Genomic DNA, 22202 nt, shown 5'->3' on the forward strand with positions numbered 1-22202 from the left:
GGCAATCCGGGTGGCAGTGGCCTTCCAGTGGGGGTCTCGGGTGGTGGGGTAGGGGCAGAGTAGGGGGTTCGGGTAGACCCCAAACGACGTAGGGGGGCGGACGGTCGTGTGGTGGAGGTGGACGGAGGCATGCAGGTGGAATCATCTTCTTTTTTTGTTGTGGGACCTGGGGACCAGGCCCGCCGTTCCCAATGAGTACCTTATTTTGGAACTGCCGTGGCTTGGGCAATCCACGGACGGTTCGAGAAGTTGTGGACCTTGTGTCCAAAAGGAAGCCGGATTTTTTTTTTTTTTGATGGAGACGATGGTAGATGGTAGTCATGCTGAGAGGTTACGGGTTAAACTGGGTTTTGAGGGGTGTTTCAAGGTGGACAGTGATGGTCATAGGGGGGGATTATGTTTTTTATGGGCTAAAAACAACTATGCTAGCTTGATCAGTTTTACCGCTAATCACATTGACTTGGTGGTGTCGCTCCCGAGGAGGCCGCAATGGCGGCTCACTCGTTATTATGGCTATGCTCAAAGGAACAGGAGAAGGGCGTCATGGGACTACTTGAGGTCTCTTAGGGGGGCTTCTGAGTTACCTTGGGTGGTTCTGGGGGACTTTAATGATTTATTGGCCCAATCGAAGAAGAGGGGAAGATTGCCGCATCCGAATGGTTTGATTGAAGGTTTCAGTGAGGCCCTAGAGGATTGTGGTTTGTTGTGTCTTCCTATGATTGGTTATCCATTTACTTGGGAAAGGGGCAAGGGCACTGTGGACTAGGTGGAAGAGCGGCTTGACAGGGTGGTAGCTTGTATGGATTGGCTGGGATGTTATGATAGGGCGAGGTTGTACAATATTTGTACGGACTTGTCGGATCATTCGGCTCTTTTTCTGGATATTTATGGATCGGTGCATGCTACTAGGCCACGTAGTTTTCGCTTTGAGAATGCGTGGTTGTTGGATGAGGGGTGTAGGGGAGTGGTGGAGCAGGAGTGGGCCAGTTCACAGGGTTTGGATATGCAGGCTAGGCTTGTTCAGTGTGGTAAGGGCTTGAAAGCTTGGGGTGGGGATTGGCACCACAAGTTTGGTAAGCGGATTGGTGTGTTACGGAAGGAGATGGACAAGATGCGAGGTAGTCGCGATCCTGCATCGTTGGCTCGGTTTGCACAGCTAGACAGTTGCCTAAATTTAGCCCTATCTCAGGAGGAGGCTTTTTGGAAGCAGCGTGCTAAGCAGCACTGGCTGCGTGGGCAGATCGTACCAAGTTTTTTCATAAGTATGCGTCACACCGGAAGAAGAAGAATATTATTGAGAAGTTAAAAGATGACAATGGGGTATGACAGGAGGGTCAGGCTTTGGATTCTCTGGTTACTTCGTATTATAAGCAGATCTTTGCTTCAGGAGGTTCCCCAGGGACTTTCAGGGTGGATTCTATTCAGACACGTGTGACTGAAGCTCAGAATGCTCATCTATTGCGCCCCTTTGAGCCGGAGGAGGTGCGGGCTGCTTTATTTTCTATGGGCAAAGATAAATCCCCTGGTCCGGATGGCATGAATCCTGGTTTCTACCAAGCCTTCTGGGATGTTATCGGTAAGGATATCACTTCTTTTGTGCTTAATTGCCTATCCCAGTCATCTTTCCCTGATTGCTTGAATGATGCAAACATTGTCTTGATCCCTAAAAAATGTGTTCCTGAGCATGTTTCTGATTTACGCCCGATCGCTTTGTGCAATGTTATATATAAGATTATGGCTAAGATGTTAGCGAATCGTATGAAACCCCTGCTAGAGAGTATAATATCAGATTCACAAAGTGCGTTCCTTCCGGGTAGGTTGATCTCGGACAATATTCTGATTGTTTCTGAGGTTGGCCATTACTTGAGGAGGAAGCAGTTAGGCCAGGTAGGGTGGGCCGCGCTAAAACTTGATATGGCAAAGGCATATGATAGGATGGAGTGGTCTTTTGTGAATGATATTGTGGGTCTGGGTTTTGATGCTAAATGGATACAGTTGATTATGTTGAGTATTCAAACCATACGGTATAGGGTATTGGTGAATGGCAGGCCTACGGAGGAGATTGTGCCTACAAGGGGATTATGGTAGGGGGATCCCTTGTCACCCTATTTGTTCATAATCTGTGCAGAAGGACTATCTTTGCTTTTGCAGGACTCCCAAACAAAAGGTCTTATTCATGGATGTAGGGTGGCCCGGGGGGCACCACCGATCTCACATTTGTTTTTTGCAGATGACAGCTTGCTCTTCTTTAAAGTTAATCTGCAGGAAGCATTGGAAGTTAAAAGATGTTTGAGTGTTTATGAGTCTTTTTCTGGCCAAGCGGTGAATTTCCACAAATCAAGCATTTCATTCAGCCGAAATACACATGAGGAGATGCGGGAACTTGTTTCAGGGGTTTTGACGGTTTCTCAGGCGGAGGATTTTGGGAAGTACCTAGGGTTGCCTTCCGTTGTTGGCAGAAATAGGAGGGCGGTTTTTGCTTACATTGAGCAAAAGCTGAGACAGAGGTTTGGCTCGTGGAATAAGAGGCTACTAACTAAGGCAAGTAAGGAAGTTCTTTTGAAGAGTGTTGCACATGCTATGCCAACTTATACTATGAGTATTTATCTGCTTCCAATCACTTTATGTGTTTCTTTAGAGAGATTGATGAACAGGTACTGGTGGGGGAAGGGTGGTAATGACAGTAGCATACATTGGTTGGCCTGGGACAGGATGTGTAAATCGAAGAAGTATGGTGGAATGGGCTTTAAACGTTTACATGAGTTTAATCTAGCCCTATTGGCTAAGCAAGGGTGGCGGCTCCTTACAAATCCCACATCTTTAATGGCGCGTGTTTTTAAGGCAAGGTACTTCCCGACTACTTCTTTTTATGAGGCTGTTATGGGTGGTAACCCAAGCTATGTTTGGAGAAGCATTATGGCCAGCCAAGATTTGTTAAAGTCTGGATGCAGGCGCAGAATTGGAAATGGTACGTCTACGCAGGTTTGGACGACTCCTTGGCTTCCGGATCGCCAGAATCCTTATGTTGAAAATGATCAAGTACATAACGGCCACCCAATGTTAGTTTCGGATTTGATTGATGCCCACACGGGTAGCTGGAATCATGATTTTTTGCACCAGAATTTTAATTCATGGGATACAGGGCTGATTTTGAAATTGCCTGTGAGTATGGATTATGAGGATATATGGTATTGGGAAGGGGATATAAGGGGATGTTATTCGGTTAAAGATGGTTATAGAAGGTTGGGATTCTTGAATTCGAACCCTTCACCTGTATGGAATAATGTTTGGAAGCTGCAGGTTCCCCCCAAATGGAAGGTGTTCCTATGGAGAGCCCTTTTGAATATATTGCCCTCTCTTGATAATTTGATAAATAGGAGGGTCGATATAATTAATATTTGTCCGTCTTGTGGCTTAGTTGAGGAGTGTGTTATGCATATATTTTGCTCGTGCCCATATGCTATTAATGTTTGGCAACTTTCTCAGATTCAAATTCCCCTTTTTGCCAACATGAATTTTTTACAGTGGACGGAGGAATGGCTTGGCGGTGCAACAGGATATACACGTGAGCTACAAGGTAGAATTTGTGGCATTCTCCATAGCATTTGGGCTGCTAGGAACTCGGCAGTATGGGAGTATGTCTTGCCATTGCCGATTTCGCTTATGAGGCGACACTTGGCACAATGGTCTTCGTGGATGGATAGTCAGCAGAGCCATGTTGGCGATTACAGCAACCGAACCGTTTCAACACATGCACAAATTGTTACCACGGCGCCCTTGTTCCATTGTTATATTGACGCCGGTTTTCACAGCCCCCAACATACCGCGGCTTTTGATTTTGTAGTCTTGGATGGCGATTCCTCCTTTGTGGCAGCGGCTAATGGACCCTTGCCGTGTCCGTATGATCCCCTCTTAGCGGAAGCTATGGCAATGTGTGAAGCCCTCTCCTGGTTGAAGGATAACGGGTACTCAGGTGGCAGAATCTACACTGACTCAGCAGTTTTGGTTTCAAGTCTTAGTCATGCTAGTTTGTTTCGTAACTATTTTAGTTTCATTCTTTTATCTTGTAATCGGCTATTTAATGCTTTACCCGGATCTCAAGTTTTATTTGTTAATAGGGAGGCCAATCATGTGGCGCACTCCTTATCTAAGCATGTATCTGCTATAGCATGACGAACATTCTGGAGGGTTATACCTCCTTCGTTTATTGAGCCCTTTGTGGCTAATGCAATCTAATTCATTTGGCTTTCAAAAAAAAAAACTAAAATTTTAAAAAATAACATAAAATGTAAATAATAAAAAAAAGGATTTTAAATTTCAATTTTCACTCACATTAATAATTTTATTATAACACTAAAGTATCATTTAATATATACTACAATTTCATTTGTTAATATACGTTATTGCATGTGTTCCATTTTTTGGTTTGATTTTGAACACACACTAGTTAATTATAATAGAGATGAAGTATACTTTTAATTACACTTTATGTTCATCTGACAATTATGTTATTGTATGCGTTGTGTTTTTTAGTTTAATTTTCCGCACACAAGTTTCATTATAACAATATTAAAGTATCATTTTAATTCTACTTTGACAATATACGTTATTGGATTAGCTTTGTTTTTTAGTTTCATTTTTCACACAAACTAGTTTCATTTTAGTAATACTAAAGTACCATAACTCTACTACAGTTTCATTTAACAATCGTGTTGGACTAAAGTCCACATAATGATCTATGGATCGTGGTCCACTGTATAATAATTGATTGAACTGCATCTCCGGACTACTTCGCAACCCGCGGCAAATTATTCTGTGGACCAGGATCCATTTTGCAAGGTATATCCGAATTCAAAAATTCACAATTTGTGATAACTCTATATTGTATTCACAAATTTTCAAAATTTATATACACAATTTATATTCTAAAAATTAACAATTCAAATATTAAAAATTCCCAATTTAGGACATTGTATAACAACTGGCAAACAGGTACATGATGCGTCCATACAATTGACCTCTATCCTCTAAAGTCTTCCCTTCAATCATTTAACACCAAAAATCAATATCTCATAAAATATAATCCTTAATTTCTCGCCCTCATTTTTTATCTGATATCCATTTCTTTCCTCTTATTTTTCTACTTCAAGAAATCTGCAGTGTTCTTAAAGATATATATTGGATCTGAAATTCATTTCTCTGCCCATTCACTCTTAGATCAGAGGTGAGTCGTTCTTGAAATATTGTATTATTGTTAGTAAAGCTATTTCTTTCCTCACTTGTTTGCTTAGTTTTTTCTTTTAATTTGTACTCCGTATATATAACAATATATGTATGTAGTTGGTTCTGTAATGTCCATTAAATTAGTTTATGAATGGTTGGTTAGTGCGGATCTGACGATTCTACCCTTTCATTTTTTTTTATTTTTTTTTTTGAAGAGAGCTTTTCATCTTTATCTAATTTCGGGAAAATACAGGCAAATTATAATCTTAGCTTCCACGAGTTAGTTCTATCCATCAATTCAAAGTGTTCATCTCCAGATCAAAGCTTGTGCACACTTACAAAGGTTCGTAAGCTCTTGTTAGTCTGAACTTTAGTGAAGTTAATTATCACAAGATAAAGTATGCACACTATACTATAATGGGTAATTCTCGATTACTTCCCATAAAACACAATTTGCAATTATCTGTTACTGTATAAAGTTTCTCAATCTAAAGTAGCTTATTTTCTAAAGATACATTTATATTTCTTAAAAAGTCAAAACTTTAAAATTAATTTATATACTATCTGTGCCGATAGTCTTTATCTTTTCATCATGTCTTTTATCAAGTGCTTTGCCTCTCAAAATTTTATCACTTCCTTACTTTGTTCTTTTGAATATATTTCTAACCAACACAATACAACGTATTTGAGATTAGAAAGATGCCAAGCATCTCTGATAAAGCTGTGGATTTCTAGAAGGAAGCAGAAACAATCATAAATCAGCTTATTTATGGGTCAAACGAAAGAGAAGTTGTTTTAATTACAGGCATGGGTGGATTGGGAAAGACAACTCTGGCTAGGAGAGTGTATGAAGAGAAAAATGTAGCCAACTACTTTGACAACCGTGCATGGTGTACAGTTTCTCAAGAATATGATTACATGGACTTGTTGAACAAAATATACAGTCAAGTATGTGGTAAGGAAATAGAGATTGGCAATGTCGCTCAAGAGCTTCGCAAAAGTTTGATGGGAAGGAGATACCTCATAGTGTTGGATGATATTTGGAGTGTTGAAGCATGTATAGAGTTAAATAGAGTTTTTCCCTCATGTGACAATGGAAGTAGAATTGTTTTAACAAGCAGAAAAGAAAGTGTGGTTTCTGATTCCAAACATATTTGTCGTCTTCCTTTCTTCACTATTGATGAGAGTTGGGAATTATTGCAAGTGAAGTTATTTAAAGGGAACGAATGTCCTAAAGAGCTTGAAAGTATTGGCATAGAAATATCTAAAAAGTGTGGGGGGCTACCGTTGGTAGTTGGGTTGGTAGCCGGGCTTCTGGGAGGAGTTGAAGAGAGTGAAAAAATGTGGCAAGAATTTTTTCTTACTTTAAACTCATGTGCTGAGTTTAGAGAGGGAATACAGAGCAATGATGTGATAAAACTTAGTTACCACCATTTATCATATAATTTGAAACATTGCTTACTTTACTTTGCAGCATTCCCAGAGGATGAAATAATTAAAGTTTCCTATCTAATAAAACTATGGATATCTGAAGGGTTCATAGGCATTAAGAAGGAGGAGAGAGTAGAAGACACGGCAGAGTATTGTTTGAACTATCTGGTTGGCAGTAACTTAGTAATGGTTTCTGAAAGGAAGTACGATGGTGGCATCTTATCATGCGTTGTTCATGATTTGGTACGTGATTTTTGCTTATCAGAAGTTAAAGAGGAAAATTTCTTGGACATAATTAAGATGGAAGATAAGTTGAATCTAACTCTAAAATTTACTCCACACCAAATATCTTTCCATAAATATGGTGATAATGAGATTTCTAATGAATTGGTACCATGGAATTCTTCTATCCACACACTTTTGGGTTACCCAAAGCTGAACAGAAGAGACAAGGGTGCAAAGGTTTATAATGGCTCATGGGTTGCCAAAAAATTTGAACATCTCACAATCTTGGATTTAGAGTTCATTCGTGCGGATAAAGTAATTTTATCTGAAATTAACTCACTAATTCATCTAAGATGCCTAGCTCTCTATCTAACGGGATGTGGTTCTGTCTCACCATTGGCACTGGAGAATCTTGAGGGTCTCACAACATTAAAGTTGACTTCGTACATTAATTTGCATTTGCCAAAATATTTTTGGAATATGAAAAGTTTGAGACATATGATTATCCACCACTATTATTGTGATTCATGCCCAATAGTAGCAACTCCATTTATTGAAACAATTTCTGGTTTAGAAGTCTTACAAACCTTAGATTTGAAAAGTTCTTTGAGTATAAGGGATGAGCATTTATTGAGGAAGCTTCCCCATCTCAAATATTTGAGCTGTCTGGTCTCGCCATCATCTTCATTTCCTGAAATTGACATTCTCCGTCATCTTGAATCCCTTTGGTTATACAATACTTGCAATGATGATCCACATAATCATGGGAATCCACATCTTCTTAATGATCTTAAACTCAACAAGTTTCCATCAAGTATTAAGGAAATATAAGTTTGGAGGGTATTACTCTTTCGGTGTCAGCAATTTCAATAATGGCACAACTCCCCATTCTTGAGGCTCTAATACTAGCGTGATGCAAGTTTGAGGAGGGTTTAGAATGGAATCTGGATGAGGAAACCCAATTCCACAAACTAAAATACCTCCAACTACACCATCTTGATATTAGAATTTAATTTGGAATATTTGCAGTGAAGAGTCTTTTCCTTGTCTTGAGCAAGTAATTTTGGATTATTGTGTGGAGTTATGGGAGGTGCCTTATAGATTGGCAGATATTTTAACATTGAAACTACTCAGTGTGCGTAGCTGCCATAATAGCACTCAAAGTTCAGCGAAGAAAATTGAGGAAGATGTACGAGACATAGGAAATGAGCAACTTAATGTGGAGATTATATCAAGTGAAATGTGCAGACTTAGAGTGTTTCTTAATTTCGCTCGGATTTAATACTAGCTAGATTACTAGTTGTTACTTTACCTATATATATATATATATATATATATATATATATATATATATATATATATATATTCGATGAAATTAATGGAAGAATCAATCAAATGCATTTCTACTTTTGATGTTGTGCGCGGGTCCTACTAAGTTTCTTTATTTGATTTTCATAATTATTGACAGGTAATCCAAGTACAGGGTGTGTAACGAAAAGAGTTTATCAACTTGGGGGATTGTCGGGATTGCAGGGCAGAGGTAACAATTAAGTAAAGAAGTTTGATATGTGAAGTGTGAACTACGTAATTACAACTTGTTATCACTTCTATATCATATTACTAGCCCATAAGAGTGAACTAATATCATCCATTCATCTAGGATGATAAAAAGTTAAAAATTAAATAAAAAAAATGTTGTAAAATTATCATAATTATGATGGTCCATTTAGAAAAATTTGGTAGTTCATCAATGGATAATTGATAGTACACTTAAGATCTATAATATTATATTACGGAGTATTAATTAAGATGCACTGTCAAACGTTTTCAAATGCACCATCGTCATTACAAAAAGGGGGCAACATTTTTTTTTTCTCATTTTTTAAATTAATTTTCAGCCCCTAATTATCTTAGATTTATGGATGGGATTAGTCTGCAAGTTTTCAGGAAACTAATCTGTTTATTATCACTTCTATATTTTGAACTGTTTGTATGTTGTTTAATTTTGTTTGCTACATATATTACGTATACAATCAAATCAGTTCTTGCTTTTTCATTTATTTTTTTTTTAAATAATTTTTTTTTTGAAGAACAGAACTCAATTTATTAAATCTGAAGCAAGAACATCAACAAGATAATGTGGTGGTACATCTAACCACTCACCAGGACCTGTCTCTGAAACGGCTTCCCTTGCAAGAGCATGGGATGCACGGTTCGTAGATCTCCTAGCATAACACAAGGTAATCCCCCCTATAGAAGAAGCTACCTGTATTACATCTTGTATCAGCAGACCAAACGCAGAACTAAAAGGTGCCGATTCCATAGCATGATAACATAGCTGCGAGTCGGTTTCAATATCCACCTCCCCCATGCCTGTATTCCGTATCCACAACACAGCCTCACGAAGACACAAAGCCTCCGCCTCCTCCACCATGTACTGCCCATCTACCCGCCTACTACATGCCGCCAAAAATAACCCAGCATCATCGCGGAGAACCCACCCTAACCCCATAACACCATGGTTACTATCCAATGCGGCATCTGTGTTCAATTTCATTCTTCCCGCAGCCGGCCTCACCCATACTGCCGTAACCATCTCTCCTGGCCTCCCTCCACTGCTGTTCACCACCTTCCAATTGTGCCAAAAGGTCAAAGTTTCATGCACTACAGTCTCCCTAACAAACGGCTTCCCCTTCCATACCGCATCGTTTCTACTACTCCACAAACCCCAGCACAGCATCACAAACTTAGCTTGCATTTCATCCCTCAACCCCGATAGGCAACCAAAAAACCAGTCCACAAACTCCCCATCGATATTCCTTGCTGGCGCAAACTGCATTGTTGTCCAGAGGGTAGCCGAGTGCATACATTCCCGAAACAAGTGTGTAACGGACTCGTCTACGGCGCCACACATATGACAAGTAACCATACAAGACACCCGCTTAGACAATAAATCATCTCGTGTTGGTAAAACGTTCGCAGCTAGCTGCCAGGCAAACAGGCGTACCTTTGGTGGCACATCCAAACTCCATAACTTATTCCAAGGCCTCCCCACATGCATCTCCCCAACTAGCAAACGATAGCATGACTTCACCGTGTAACACCCCTTCAAATCACGACTCCATACCCATGCATCACTTGGGCGTCGAATACTGACTGGAATATTGAGGATACACCTTGCGTCCCTCTCATCAAACACATCTATAACACAGTCCGTATCCCATCCCATGCCGTCATCTCTCAACAACGAACTAACCATTGAATGCTCTATCGTGGGGTGCAAAAGGGTACGCACATATGGATCCTCCGCAGTCACAAACCACGGGTGCGTCCCAATTACCGTACTCCTGCCATCTCCAACACTACGCCTTGCCCAACATCTCGCCTCCACTATCACACGCCATACATACGACGGATTGCTGCCAGTTTCTGCATCAAGAAAAGTCGTATTCGGAAAATAGCGGCTCTTAAACACTCGTGCCACAAAGGAGTCCGGGCGTGTTAAGAACCGCCAAGCTTGCTTACCCAGTAATGCAAGGTTCATATGTTTCAACCTCCTGAATCCCAACCCCCCTGCTGCTTTCGGCTCGCACAAAGCTGGCCATGATTTCCACCGCAGTCCCCTTCGATCACCAACCACTCCACTCCACTAATACTGATTAAAAATCCTCTCTATTTCAGCACATAGTGTATCAGGCAACAAGAACACTGACATAGCATAACATGGTAAGGCTTGCAAAACATTCTTGAGCAAGACTTCTCGCCCTGCTCGCGACAAAAACCTGGAGTTCCAGCCACGCACCTGACTCAAAATCTTATCCTTTACAAACCCCAAAATCGCCTTCTTATTCCAGCTCACCAAAGATGGCAAGCCAAGATACTTCCCTGTTGTATCACCCGCCTGTACTCCTAGGACACCTGTTACCATGCTCCTATAATTTTCATCAACATTAGAACTGAAACAGACTTGCGACTTATCATAATTCACAAGTTGGCCCGAAGCCTCTGCATACTGGTCTAGAATTTGTCTCATCACACCACACTCTTCCACACTTGCACGCATAAAAAGTAAGCAGTCGTCCGCAAACAAAAGATGCGAGATATGCGGCGCCCCCCACGCTATTGTTACCCCATGCAGCAACTCCCTTCTCACCCGATTATCGATCAAGGCACATTGTCGCAGGCCCCGCGTGGGTACAATCGATCCCAGTTGCTTCTGGTCATGTAAAATATGGTAATTGACACCACTCATCGTTTCCAGCAGTATGTTAACCCATTTATCACTGAACCCCATCTTTAGCATCACCGATCGCAGGAACCGCCATTCTACTCTGTCGTAGGCCTTGCTCATATCCACCTTCAGAGCTGCCACACCCAAACCGCCATGTGTCTTCCTCTTCAGATAATGGTGGGTTTCAAAAGCTAACAGTATGTTGTCCGTTATCAGCCTGCCCGGCACAAAAGCACTTTACGATTTACAAATAATCTTATCCAGCAACCGTTTGAGTCTGTTTGCACACACCTTGGCTGCAATTTTATATAGTACGTTACACAGGGCTATGGGACGCAAATCTTTCATTGTCTGGGGCATAGTTTTCTTTGGAATTAAAACAATCAAGGTGTCATTAGCTTTTTCTGGTAATCTCTAGGTCTCAATAAACCGACGGTAAAACAGCGTAACCTCACCTCCGACTGTTGGCCAAAAGTGTTGATAAAAGCCCGGACCGAACCCATCCGACCCTGGGGATTTATCTGGATGCATTGCAAAAACGGCCTTATGTACCTCCTCCATGCTTACCGGTCTCTCCAACAGCACATTATCCCCCCTTGTCACATGCGTGCCCACACAATCCACCACATCCTCATCACGGCCAGGTTGAGCCGTAAACAAATCCTTTTAATAGCTCAACATAACCTCGCCTATTTCGTCATCCCCATCAGTCCACGACCCATTCTCCTTCCTCAACTTCCTGACCCTGTTCCGCCGCCTCCTAGTCTTAACTGAATTGTGGAAGAACTTTGTATTCAAATCCCCATCCCTCCACCAATGCTCCTTGGCACGCTGTGATACCCCATATTTTCTGGGCACTATTCTTGTTACCCTAATTTTATTTTATTCTTTGAACTCCAAATCTAACCTAATATTTTTCTAAACTCCTATTATTTCTTAAGTCTTGTGGGTTCCTAATGTGGGTTCCTAATCCTATATATATATATGCCATAGCTAATATTTATTATACATATATACGTCCCTACAATACAAGCTAATCCTATATCTACTATACTAATAAGAGCCCAAGAGATTTAGGCCTATAATGGGTAGAAAAAATGACGGTCAAATTTTTTAATCAAATGAATTGCTCAGATTTTATTTTTTCCTTGAGATTTTCTAATTTATCCTTAATGAATATGATTATCTGTTAACTTTTCCGTTAAATATTACCTTTTCCGTTAATTTCTATTAGTTCACCGTTAACTACTCATTGATTTCAATAAGAAAGGTCTTAGGTTAGAACCACATCCCAATCAAAGTTGACATAATTAGTACTCTATTTTACTCTTATTAAATTATTAAAATAATAATTTAGTAGCGACAACAAAAAATAATACATATGCATTTCTTTAATTTAGAATTATGTGTCTACACTGCCTTTATTCAAAAAAAAAAAATCATTATCAATAAATTAAACAAGAGAAATAATTTCATTAGTTATATTGTCTTTATTTTCTCCAATATAAAAAATCTTTACGTTCAAAATTTAAATTCATCGATTATATTCGCTACATTGTCCCTACAATGTCTTTATTAAAAAAAATTTATTCATTATCAATAAATTAATTAAAAGAAATAATTTCATTAGTTATATTGTCTTTATTTTTCTCCAATGTAAAAATTCTTTATATTCAAATTCATCAATTGATTATATTCACTATATTGTCTATTATCTTTTTTGTTCACTATTTTTTAATTAAATATCAAATTTATAATACAAAATAATGCTATATATTTATTTACTAAGTATTTTATTAATACCATGAAAAAATTTAAAAATTTTAAATTAATAAAGCCAATTATATTAACTACTTGAGGGATTTGTTGACAAAGAGAGTATTCAAATCACACAACAAATTGAAGTGAGAAACTACATCGCGATGTCCTTGTTTGACAATCAGCAGTTAGCGGTTAGCGTTAGCGGATTTGACCAGCGAATTATATCAACAGTTGGTAAAAAGATATTTGAAAAAATTAACTGTTTAAATTAACATTTAAAATGACCTAAGGGTGTGCATATAATAATAATAATAATAATAATAATAATAATAATAATAATAATAATAATAATAATAATAATAATAATAATAATAATAATAATAATAATTTTTTTTTTAATAATAATTTTTTTAAAATATAAATGTGTTTTGGGGAAATAATTCTAAAAAAGTTAAGTGAAAATATTGTAAATTGCAATGTTTGAATTTTTAGTGGTTTGGAACAAATTGTTGCTTCAAACTGTTGAATAATCAAAACACTTTCTTTAGCATTTTTTCTAAAACAATATTAGTATATATTTAATATTTTATGCTTTAATTTTTATTTGCTCTCCCTTATGTCCCGTATTTGATTTCAACCATACCCAACAATTATTTTATTGACATTTATAATCAATATTGACTATATTATCTTGCATTTGTAAACTTAGAATTACCAATTTAAATACGCAAATTCAACATTCAATTATCTTTTTTTTTGAAAGGAGCATGTTGGGCGTTTATTCAAAATATGCTGAAATAGAGTCTGGTGGACCAGAGTCCGAATACATAATAACTGAATGCGTAAAAGCGGAAGATGCTAAAGTGTGTGCTAAATAATTATCTACTCTAGGAACATAACAAAGCGAAAAATAATCAAAAGTTAACATACTGGTCCTGCAACTATCAATAGCATAACCCAGGTATGATCGCGGCGATCGTGTCATAGATGATAGATATTGCTGCAAGGTCAAACAATCCGTGAAGAGCTCGATAGATCTTACCCCACGGCCCCTTAACCAAGATAGAACCTCCTTGCACGCAAAAGCTTCCGCCATGAGTGGTGAAAAACAGTCTATTATTGGTGCCGACATAGCTGAGATATAACCTCCTTGTCCGTTGAGAATAACTGCCCCAACTGCTGCTTTGTTTGTTTGATGGGAGTATGCCGCGTCGAAGTAACATTGTTGTCGCATGGGCAATTGAGTGGCGTGGAGGGCAGTAATTGGTGCCGTTGGCAGTGTGTAATGTGACACGTCAGTGGGAGGCATTTGGTGTTCTTCTACAATCACAGCAGCATGTTCGTGAACTCCCTCTTGCGGCACGGCAATGCGATTTCCAACAGCCGCGGTGGTGGGCGTCGTATTCGTGCATCCAGGGTGGGCAAGCTTCCATGCATGTACCGCCGAGGTTGTCATTGCTATTACTTTCCGAGGCCTGGGTAAGTATGCATCCCATACAACCCCATTTCTTGTTCGCCAAATATAATATAGAAGTGCCACTGCATAAATAATCTCATCATCATCTAAAATATTCAACAAATCATTAAACCAATCACTGAAAATATTTGTGACACTATTGGGGATTGGAATGTGGGATTGTGCCCAAATGTTCGCCGTATAGTCACATGTGATTAGAGAATGCACTATATCCTCATGAATGAGTCCACACATAGCACAAGTTGGATCAATATCAACTCTCTTCATAAGTAGATTATTCGTAGTGGGTAATATATCATTCAAAGTTCTCCATAAAAATGTTTTCCACTTTTGGGGGACTTTGAGCTTCCACAATTTTAACCATTTATCAAATCCACCAATGTGATTAGTGTAGTCACCAACTATTTTTCTGTATCCATCCTTGACTGAATATTCCCCTCTCGGGTCCCCATACCAATACCACAAGTCCTCATAATCTGGTGACACAGGTACCTTCAATATTCGCATCACATCTTCAGGTATAAAAATATCCTTGAGGATATCCTGATCCCAAGTTCCTGTTTGTTGGTCCATGAGCCCCATGACCACTGCTTGTGCCAGTTGGGGTGGTTTTTCTGTTTGTATTGTCGGTTGATTATCATCATGTAGCCATGGGTGATCCCATATTAGAGTTGATTCACCATCAACATTCAATTATCTAAGCATGAACAATTTTAATATAATCTTGTCTTAATATACTTTAAAATACTTATTTAAGAAAAACATTGGGCATTATCCCAATCGCGCAATGCGCGTAAAAAACTAGTAAATATATATAAGTTAATCCTATGTTAATTCTATATATATGTGTATGTTTACACGGCAATACTAGTGTATATATATATATATATATATATATATATATATATATATATATATATATATATATATTCCTAATCCTTTTATATTATTCCTAACTATATATATTCCTCAAAGTTACCTTAATTAACCCTAAACCTAATTTCACCTCTCTGTTCACTCTATTCCTCAGCCGTCCTTTCTTGTTCTTGCTTTCTCCCCATCTACAGCCTCAATCCTCTTTTGGAGAAAAACAAAATTTAGTATGGGAGTTTGAATATAATGATAAGGATAAGATGGAGATGATGATATACTGAAGGAAATAGGATGAAGAAGATGATAATGCTTCGACGGTAGAAGTAAGGTGACGATCGGTGCCGTATGATGATGGTGACGAACGACGATTCTCCGTCGGTGATGTTGGTTTGATGAAGAATACGACTGCTTTCATGGTATATTATTATTATATTACTATTGAGAATAGTAATTATAAGTTGGATGATGATTAGGAAATCATTATTGTGATTGATAATGATTAATGGAGTTGTTCAGGATATCAGAATGATTCGGCCAAGTTGTATAAGATTAATATTGATAATAAAAACAGTAATAATTATAATAATATTGTTAGGGTGATTGCAGGTTCCCTATCATGGTGATTAGAATTCTGTTATGTGTTGATAGGAAATTTGGCTTTGAGGTAAGACTTTATGTTCACTAAAATTATTATTTTTCCCCCAGTATTATATGTATTGATATTATATGTTATATTATATGATATATGCTATTAATGTGGACATGAGTGCATTTATCGATAATGGTACTATTGTGTGGTGATTCTCGAAATATCGAGAATGGGTTTTGACGTGTCGAACCTTCGTGTTGTGTAAATCTGGGGCTTGGAATTTTTAGTGTTATATGTGGTGGAATTTGTATTACATCCTTATTTTGGATTAAAAATTATGTTTTTGAGAAATTATTATATGTGGAGGAAATTGCAATTTGAGAAATTGTATTTTTGAGAAAATGTATTTGGAGAAAATTATATATTTTGGAGAAAATGAATTTTTGGAGAAGAGTATTTATCTGTGGAGAAATAATGAAATTTTGAGCAAATAATGTACTGTGTGGTGTTCAATGAATGTGAGTACTGTTCACTTGGACTAACTACTATTCATTGGGTTTGGAATCCCATGAGGGTGTATCACTTAGGTTATGATCCAGTTTCCAAATTATTTGAGTGGTAGTAGGTAGGAAAACCTGACTACTTGGATCATATACTACCCAGTGGCTTGGAATCCCTTGTGGGTGTGCACATAGGTTTTAGTCCAGATTCTAAAGGGAATTCGATGAGGTTTCTTAATTCTCCACTTATAAATATTAATTCTCTATGCAAGGAAAAATATAACTCCACATGTATTTTGAAAAAGTATAAAATTATATGAGTTTTTGAAAATATAAAATCCAAGCCATTATTTTACGGGGTGAAGTGAAACTTACTTAGCTTATGCTAATTTTTGTCTACACCCTATTTTTTTGCAAATTATTTTTACAGGTGAACATGGATAAAGGGATTCAAGATGAATTCAAGTTGAGAAGAAATTAAGAATAGACCTATTGGAGATTTATTATGTGAGAAGCTTTATGGTTGTATAGTATTATCCTTTCTTGTAATATAGAAGTTGGATTTGGGTTGAGTTTATTTGATGTTGTAAATCTTAGCCTTAGCGTTTGGGTATAGGGAAATACCTGAGCGTGGCGGTAACACCCTTTCTTTTGGTTAGTTAATGCTTCCGCTATGATTTTGTAAATTTGCAATTAAAAAAGAAATAAAAATTAAGGAAAATTTAGTATTGAAAATGGGGGTGTTACACACGCTGTCGCCAGTACATATGTTGCTGGTCAAGCAACACCAATAGCTCCCTCTCCACCTCATCGTACTCCTGAATGCCAGCCACATCTCTGCGCGGGCGTAGCACCTCCAGCAACTTTTTGCACCTATCAATCCGAAACTGAAAGCCTCTGTTATAGGACCGTCCCCATCTCCCAATATCCCGACCACACAACTCGATTCTCTGAAAGATATCTAGACCCACGGTCCTTCCCCAACTATGTTCCACAACCTCCCTGAACTCCTCTTCTTTTATCCACATATTATCATAGCAAAACCTCCTCCGCCGGGCTGGATGGGCTGCCACAATCGGGCTTAACATGATCGGTAAATGGTCACTATACGGACACGGAAGAGAAGCAGCTGTCGCCCCTTCATACAGCTCAAGCCACGACTCCGTCACAAGAAACCTATCAAGCTTCTCCTCCACCATGTTAGGCGTTCCCCGGGACCGTTGCCAAGTATACTGATACCCCGAGAACCCAAAATCTGTCAATCCGCAATCTTGAATAGCCTCGCGGAAGCCCGTCAATAACCAATCTAGATGTGGCACCCGGCCCCGTTTCTCCGTTTGATGTAGTATATCGTTAAAATCACCCATTAGTACCCATGGTAGGTTGCTAAGGGCTGCCAGTGCACGGAGGAAATTCCAAGACTCCCACCGCCGTTGCGTACTAGAGAAACCGTAATAACCAGTTAGCCTAAACTCTGGGCTATCCACGTCGAACACCACCCTTGCGTCAATATGATTCGACGAGTACCCCGTTATCTCCAAATCCACCGCACTGTCCCAAAGAATTGCCACACCCCCGCTGTGCACTTGTGCGTCAATAGCCAGCATACTATCAAACCCCAACCTTATTCGTATTGGTTCCATCTTCTGCTTCACTAAAAAAGTTTCCATTAAAAACACAATCTCCGGCCTCTTCGCCAGAACCTGAACTGCCGTTTGGTTAATAATTTTTTTTTAAAATTTGATATTTTATGTTTAATAATATAGTTTTAAAATATATAAATTTTATTCATTAATACTAAATTAAATATTGTAAAAAATGAAACAAGCAATTGCAATCATCCATTTTAGAACAATGATAGAAACATTCTTATTTCAATCTGTAATTTTGCATTTCCCCAGTTTAAGATGATTATTAGAGATAAGCAACTGGTGTATTGGACTGACGGATACGGAGACGTGAATTGTCAGTCAGATAGATTGATTGCAGATTAGTTTGTCGAGGAAAAACTGTAAACGCGAAAAACTTGAATTGTATATATTCAAAATTCAAAGTATCGGTTACAAGTAGTATGTATCAATAAAGAAGGGGTACAATCTCTGTATATGAGAAGTCTTCTGATTCTCTACTAGCGGTATGCCTATTAGAAGTGTGCCAAATTTGGAATATGCCAAATTGGAAGTGTGCCGAGTTCAGAGTATGCTGAACTTGAAGTAGTTCCTTGTCGGAAGTATGCCGAGTTGGAAGTATGCCTAGTTCGGGAGTATGCCGAACTGGAAGTATGCCGAGTTCGGGAATATGCCGAACTGGAAGTAGTTCCTTGCTGAAGGGCCTCCGGAGTTAGTAGCTTGTTCCTCAATGAAGGGCTAATATGCAGCTTGATCTTCAAAGAAGGGCTTCCGGTGTTCAAGTGGCGTGTTCCTCAGCGCGGTATACGCAGTACAACTGCGGGCGTGTTCCAGATGATATCCTGGCGAGATTTCGGCAGAGCTTCGGTATGCAGATTTCCAGAGCCCATTCTTTGGAAATCAAACCACTATTTATAGTGGTGATTGTGAGGGAAAATCTCCAACCAACTCTTAATTCCTAATTTAATTTAATTATTTTAATTAAATTAAGGAACGTATCGAGACACCATTGCGTCCAGGTTCATGATTTAATTAAATTTCCAAATAATATAAAATATTCAAATCCCTTAAAATTATATAATCCACATATAATTTTAGTGGGCCAAGACCAAGTCAAACCCGCTAATTATGCAATCCAATTGATTCAATAGCCTGGTCCAACTTATTAAATATTTCATCATCTCGGGCCGAACAATCCAACATCCAATTACATTTAATTAAGTAATTAAGCCAATTAAATATTTAATGGGCCATTTAATTGACCTGATTAAATTAATATCAGTCCAATTAACTCAATAAAGTAATTAATTTAGTAAGCAATTATCCACCACGATCCAACAATATTATTTAAATTTTCAATGCTTACAAATTGCCCCTTCGAGACTTGCTTGACGTGCCTTAAATGCAGAGGGAAGGTAATCTCGAAATTAACCGTAGTAGTCCAAGAGTCCATATTTGGGATGGCAGACTTGCAGACTATAATTTGACCATAAAATTCCTCAACTTATTCCCAGGCAACTGTCCAACCAAGAATGTACTTCAAAATTTGAAAGCATGCTTATAACTTTCGTCGAATTTTTTCTTTAATTTCGGCCAACATTAATAATCCATTTTCCAACTGTACTTTAATTACGTTCCATGTACATAGATTTTCAAAATGGAGTCAGCATCCCCTGTTAATCCAAAGTACTTCACAATTAAAAAAAAATAAAAATTGGTCCACAAAACTTGTGTTAATGGATTATACTCCTGTAAACCATATTAATCCTTTCTCCTATTCCACCACATAATTAACCGCAACATCATAAGCTGATAAGGATTAAGTAACAGAATTAGAGTCCCAACCCACTCAAAATCCTCATCCCATGACTATAAATAATGTAACTGTTAACCATTTTTCCCAAACCAAGAACAGAGCTGTAATTAATTTCACCGAGCTTCAATCTTCACTGTGACAAGGTAATCTTTCTTCTTGCAACTATCTATATTCTTGACTTTCTTTTGACAGGGGAAGAAGGAAGACGAGACATGTGAGGCATTGGGTAGAAAACACTGAAAATTGATTTTCTGAGGTGTATTTCACCATTGATTGAACTCACCGTCGACTGGAAATTGATTCTTTCCGGAATGGTTTGGTTTCGCGCCGTTAGCCCTTTGGGGATGAAAGCTGCCGTGTAATCATCGGCCACGCGCTCCGGCACGTTGCCGTTGCCGCCGTATGGTCGACGGAGGGTGTTTCTCCGGCGCCCCTCCATTCTTATTGCACTCGGCAATGAAGGAAACGGAATCACGCTGGTGATCTCGTATCGCATTGGACGTCTGCTGTCACAAGGTTGGATGTCACCGAGCGCGTGCTCCGGCACGTTGCTATCATCGACGAGCTCGTCGAAGGAGGATGCGCATGGTTGTCGACAATGACGCCATTTGGAGAGGAAAGCTATTGGATAGTCACCGTGCTCCGGCGAGTTGCCGTCGGTTCATCGACAGGGAAGATGGAACCACTCCCGGCGTTTCTATTGTCACAAACATTGGACCGGAGCTTCATAGGAATTGATTTCCTGGGTTCACGCCATCGGCCGCCGGCCACCATCACGGGGGACAGAGAGTTGCTGGAACGTCGCCGGACACATGCTCCGGTAGACCACCTCTCGGTACCTTTGAACATGCAGCGGCGAGGCTCTTCACAGAAGAGTGTTGCGTGAATTCTTTGGCTAAAGTCACTCCTCACAGTTTATAACCATGGAACGCTTTCAAATTTTCAACCTGACAAAACCATGTGCTTTCGTCCTCTTTTCCACATGTCGATTGGGAGGTTTTTTTTTCCTTCGTGTGTCAGTGTATAACGTGTGATTGCCACATCTGTTTGTGCGTGTATATATATGTTTAATGCTTCTGCTTTATCACTTTGCATGCAATTTGTGAATATGCTCCGTGCTTGCCAGCATATATGCATATAATATATATAATCCTTGTTTCTTGTGCATGTATACATATTATATACGTGGCCTGCTAGCTTTGCATGTAGTGTGAATGTATATATATATTACTCCACTTTGTTTGCTTTGTGATGTATGCACCCCACTATTTGTGTTATTGTGTATATATAATACACTTAACCCATGTGGGCCACTGGTGTATGATCCATATGCTTGAGTGCATGACCCATAATCCATATTTCGGCTCCCACTTACATATTATATATACGTATATAATATATTATATATATAATATATGGCGGAGATGGGACTCAATCATACCACACGATGCATACGAAAATTTTCCTTGCAAACAAATCTTTCTCCTTTGAGTGGAGAACTAAATTTTTGATACCGAAACTTAGCTCTCAAAGATATGGGATTTGCAATTCGGCCTACGCAATGTGAAATATTTAGACATGTTCTCGACTTGGGAGATGGATACTTAAAGGTGGAGTTTCGTGTAATTAGTACCCTCGCTTTTAAGAATGAATTCAATTTCATCCAGGGATACTCGGAACAGACTGAGGCCGTATTCTGTATGTATCATGACCTTTTGGAGGCCACCATGAGGCAGTTTTCACTTGTGTCAGAGGGTCTTGAAAGATATGAGGCAATTTCGACTCATGCCAAGGAGTATCGAAAAGATATGAGACAGTTTCGACTCGTGCCAAGGAGTATCGAAAAGATATGAGGCAGTTTCGACTCGTGCCAAGGAGTATCGAAAAGATATGAGGCAGTTTCGACTCGTGCCAAGGATTATCCTTTAGCTTCTTTCCTTTAAAATTGTAGCTTCTTTCCTTTAAGATTTCATGAAGGGTTTGCCCCTATGGCTGTGATTATGACACTTCTATCGCTTCTGAGGCGAATTCAGTCTCAAATGCCAAGGTAAAAGTCTCTCTCATTTAAGGGTTGACTCTGTTGACTCCAAAAGATGGGGAGAGCTTGAATGAGGCCAAGAGAAACTTGGAGGCATGTAAACATGACATGCTTACCTTTAAGCTTTTCATCGACTGATGTTATTTTTCCTTTAGTCGTTTTTCTTTTTGGTTGCAAGACTGTTGTTGTTTCTTTCCTCAACTCTTGATAATTGAGTGCTTCTCATTGTCTTTTAGCAATAACTTGTACATCTTTGCTTTGACCCATTGAATGATTGTCTTGATAAACCACTCTTGCGACATGAATTGGACTTGTTTCTGTTATGACTGAACTTAGATAATTTGATTTCTAAGCTGCCTACGTACTCCTATGAAGGAGATCAAGTCAAACGTAGTTCAAATGATTTTTTT

At 38.8% G+C, this 22202-nt stretch overlaps 2 protein-coding genes and 1 long non-coding RNA gene across 3 annotated transcripts; all 3 read left to right on the forward strand.

Annotated features, from left to right (window-relative positions):
* The first annotated feature begins 799 nt into the window (after positions 1-799).
* On the forward strand, positions 800-4173 carry LOC109179162. Its single transcript, XM_019328726.1, has 3 exons — positions 800-1243; positions 1330-2031; positions 2152-4173. Exons 1-3 carry the CDS (start codon positions 800-802, stop codon positions 4171-4173), a joined length of 3168 nt encoding a protein of 1055 aa, XP_019184271.1.
* A 1857-nt stretch (positions 4174-6030) lies between these two features.
* On the forward strand, positions 6031-7198 carry LOC109179163 (putative late blight resistance protein homolog R1B-16). Its single transcript, XM_019328727.1, has 2 exons — positions 6031-7116; positions 7175-7198. Exons 1-2 carry the CDS (start codon positions 6031-6033, stop codon positions 7196-7198), a joined length of 1110 nt encoding a protein of 369 aa, XP_019184272.1.
* Positions 7199-7269: 71 nt separating this feature from the next.
* On the forward strand, positions 7270-16938 carry LOC109179215. Its single transcript, XR_002053865.1, has 4 exons — positions 7270-8114; positions 8348-8419; positions 8975-9119; positions 16741-16938. It is a non-coding gene; the product is annotated as an uncharacterized LOC109179215 (long non-coding RNA).
* Positions 16939-22202: the final 5264 nt, after the last annotated feature.

This window comes from Ipomoea nil, unplaced genomic scaffold, assembly GCF_001879475.1.
Source record: "Ipomoea nil cultivar Tokyo-kokei standard unplaced genomic scaffold, Asagao_1.1 scaffold0878, whole genome shotgun sequence".
In the NCBI taxonomy this organism is placed as follows: Eukaryota; Viridiplantae; Streptophyta; class Magnoliopsida; order Solanales; family Convolvulaceae; genus Ipomoea; species Ipomoea nil.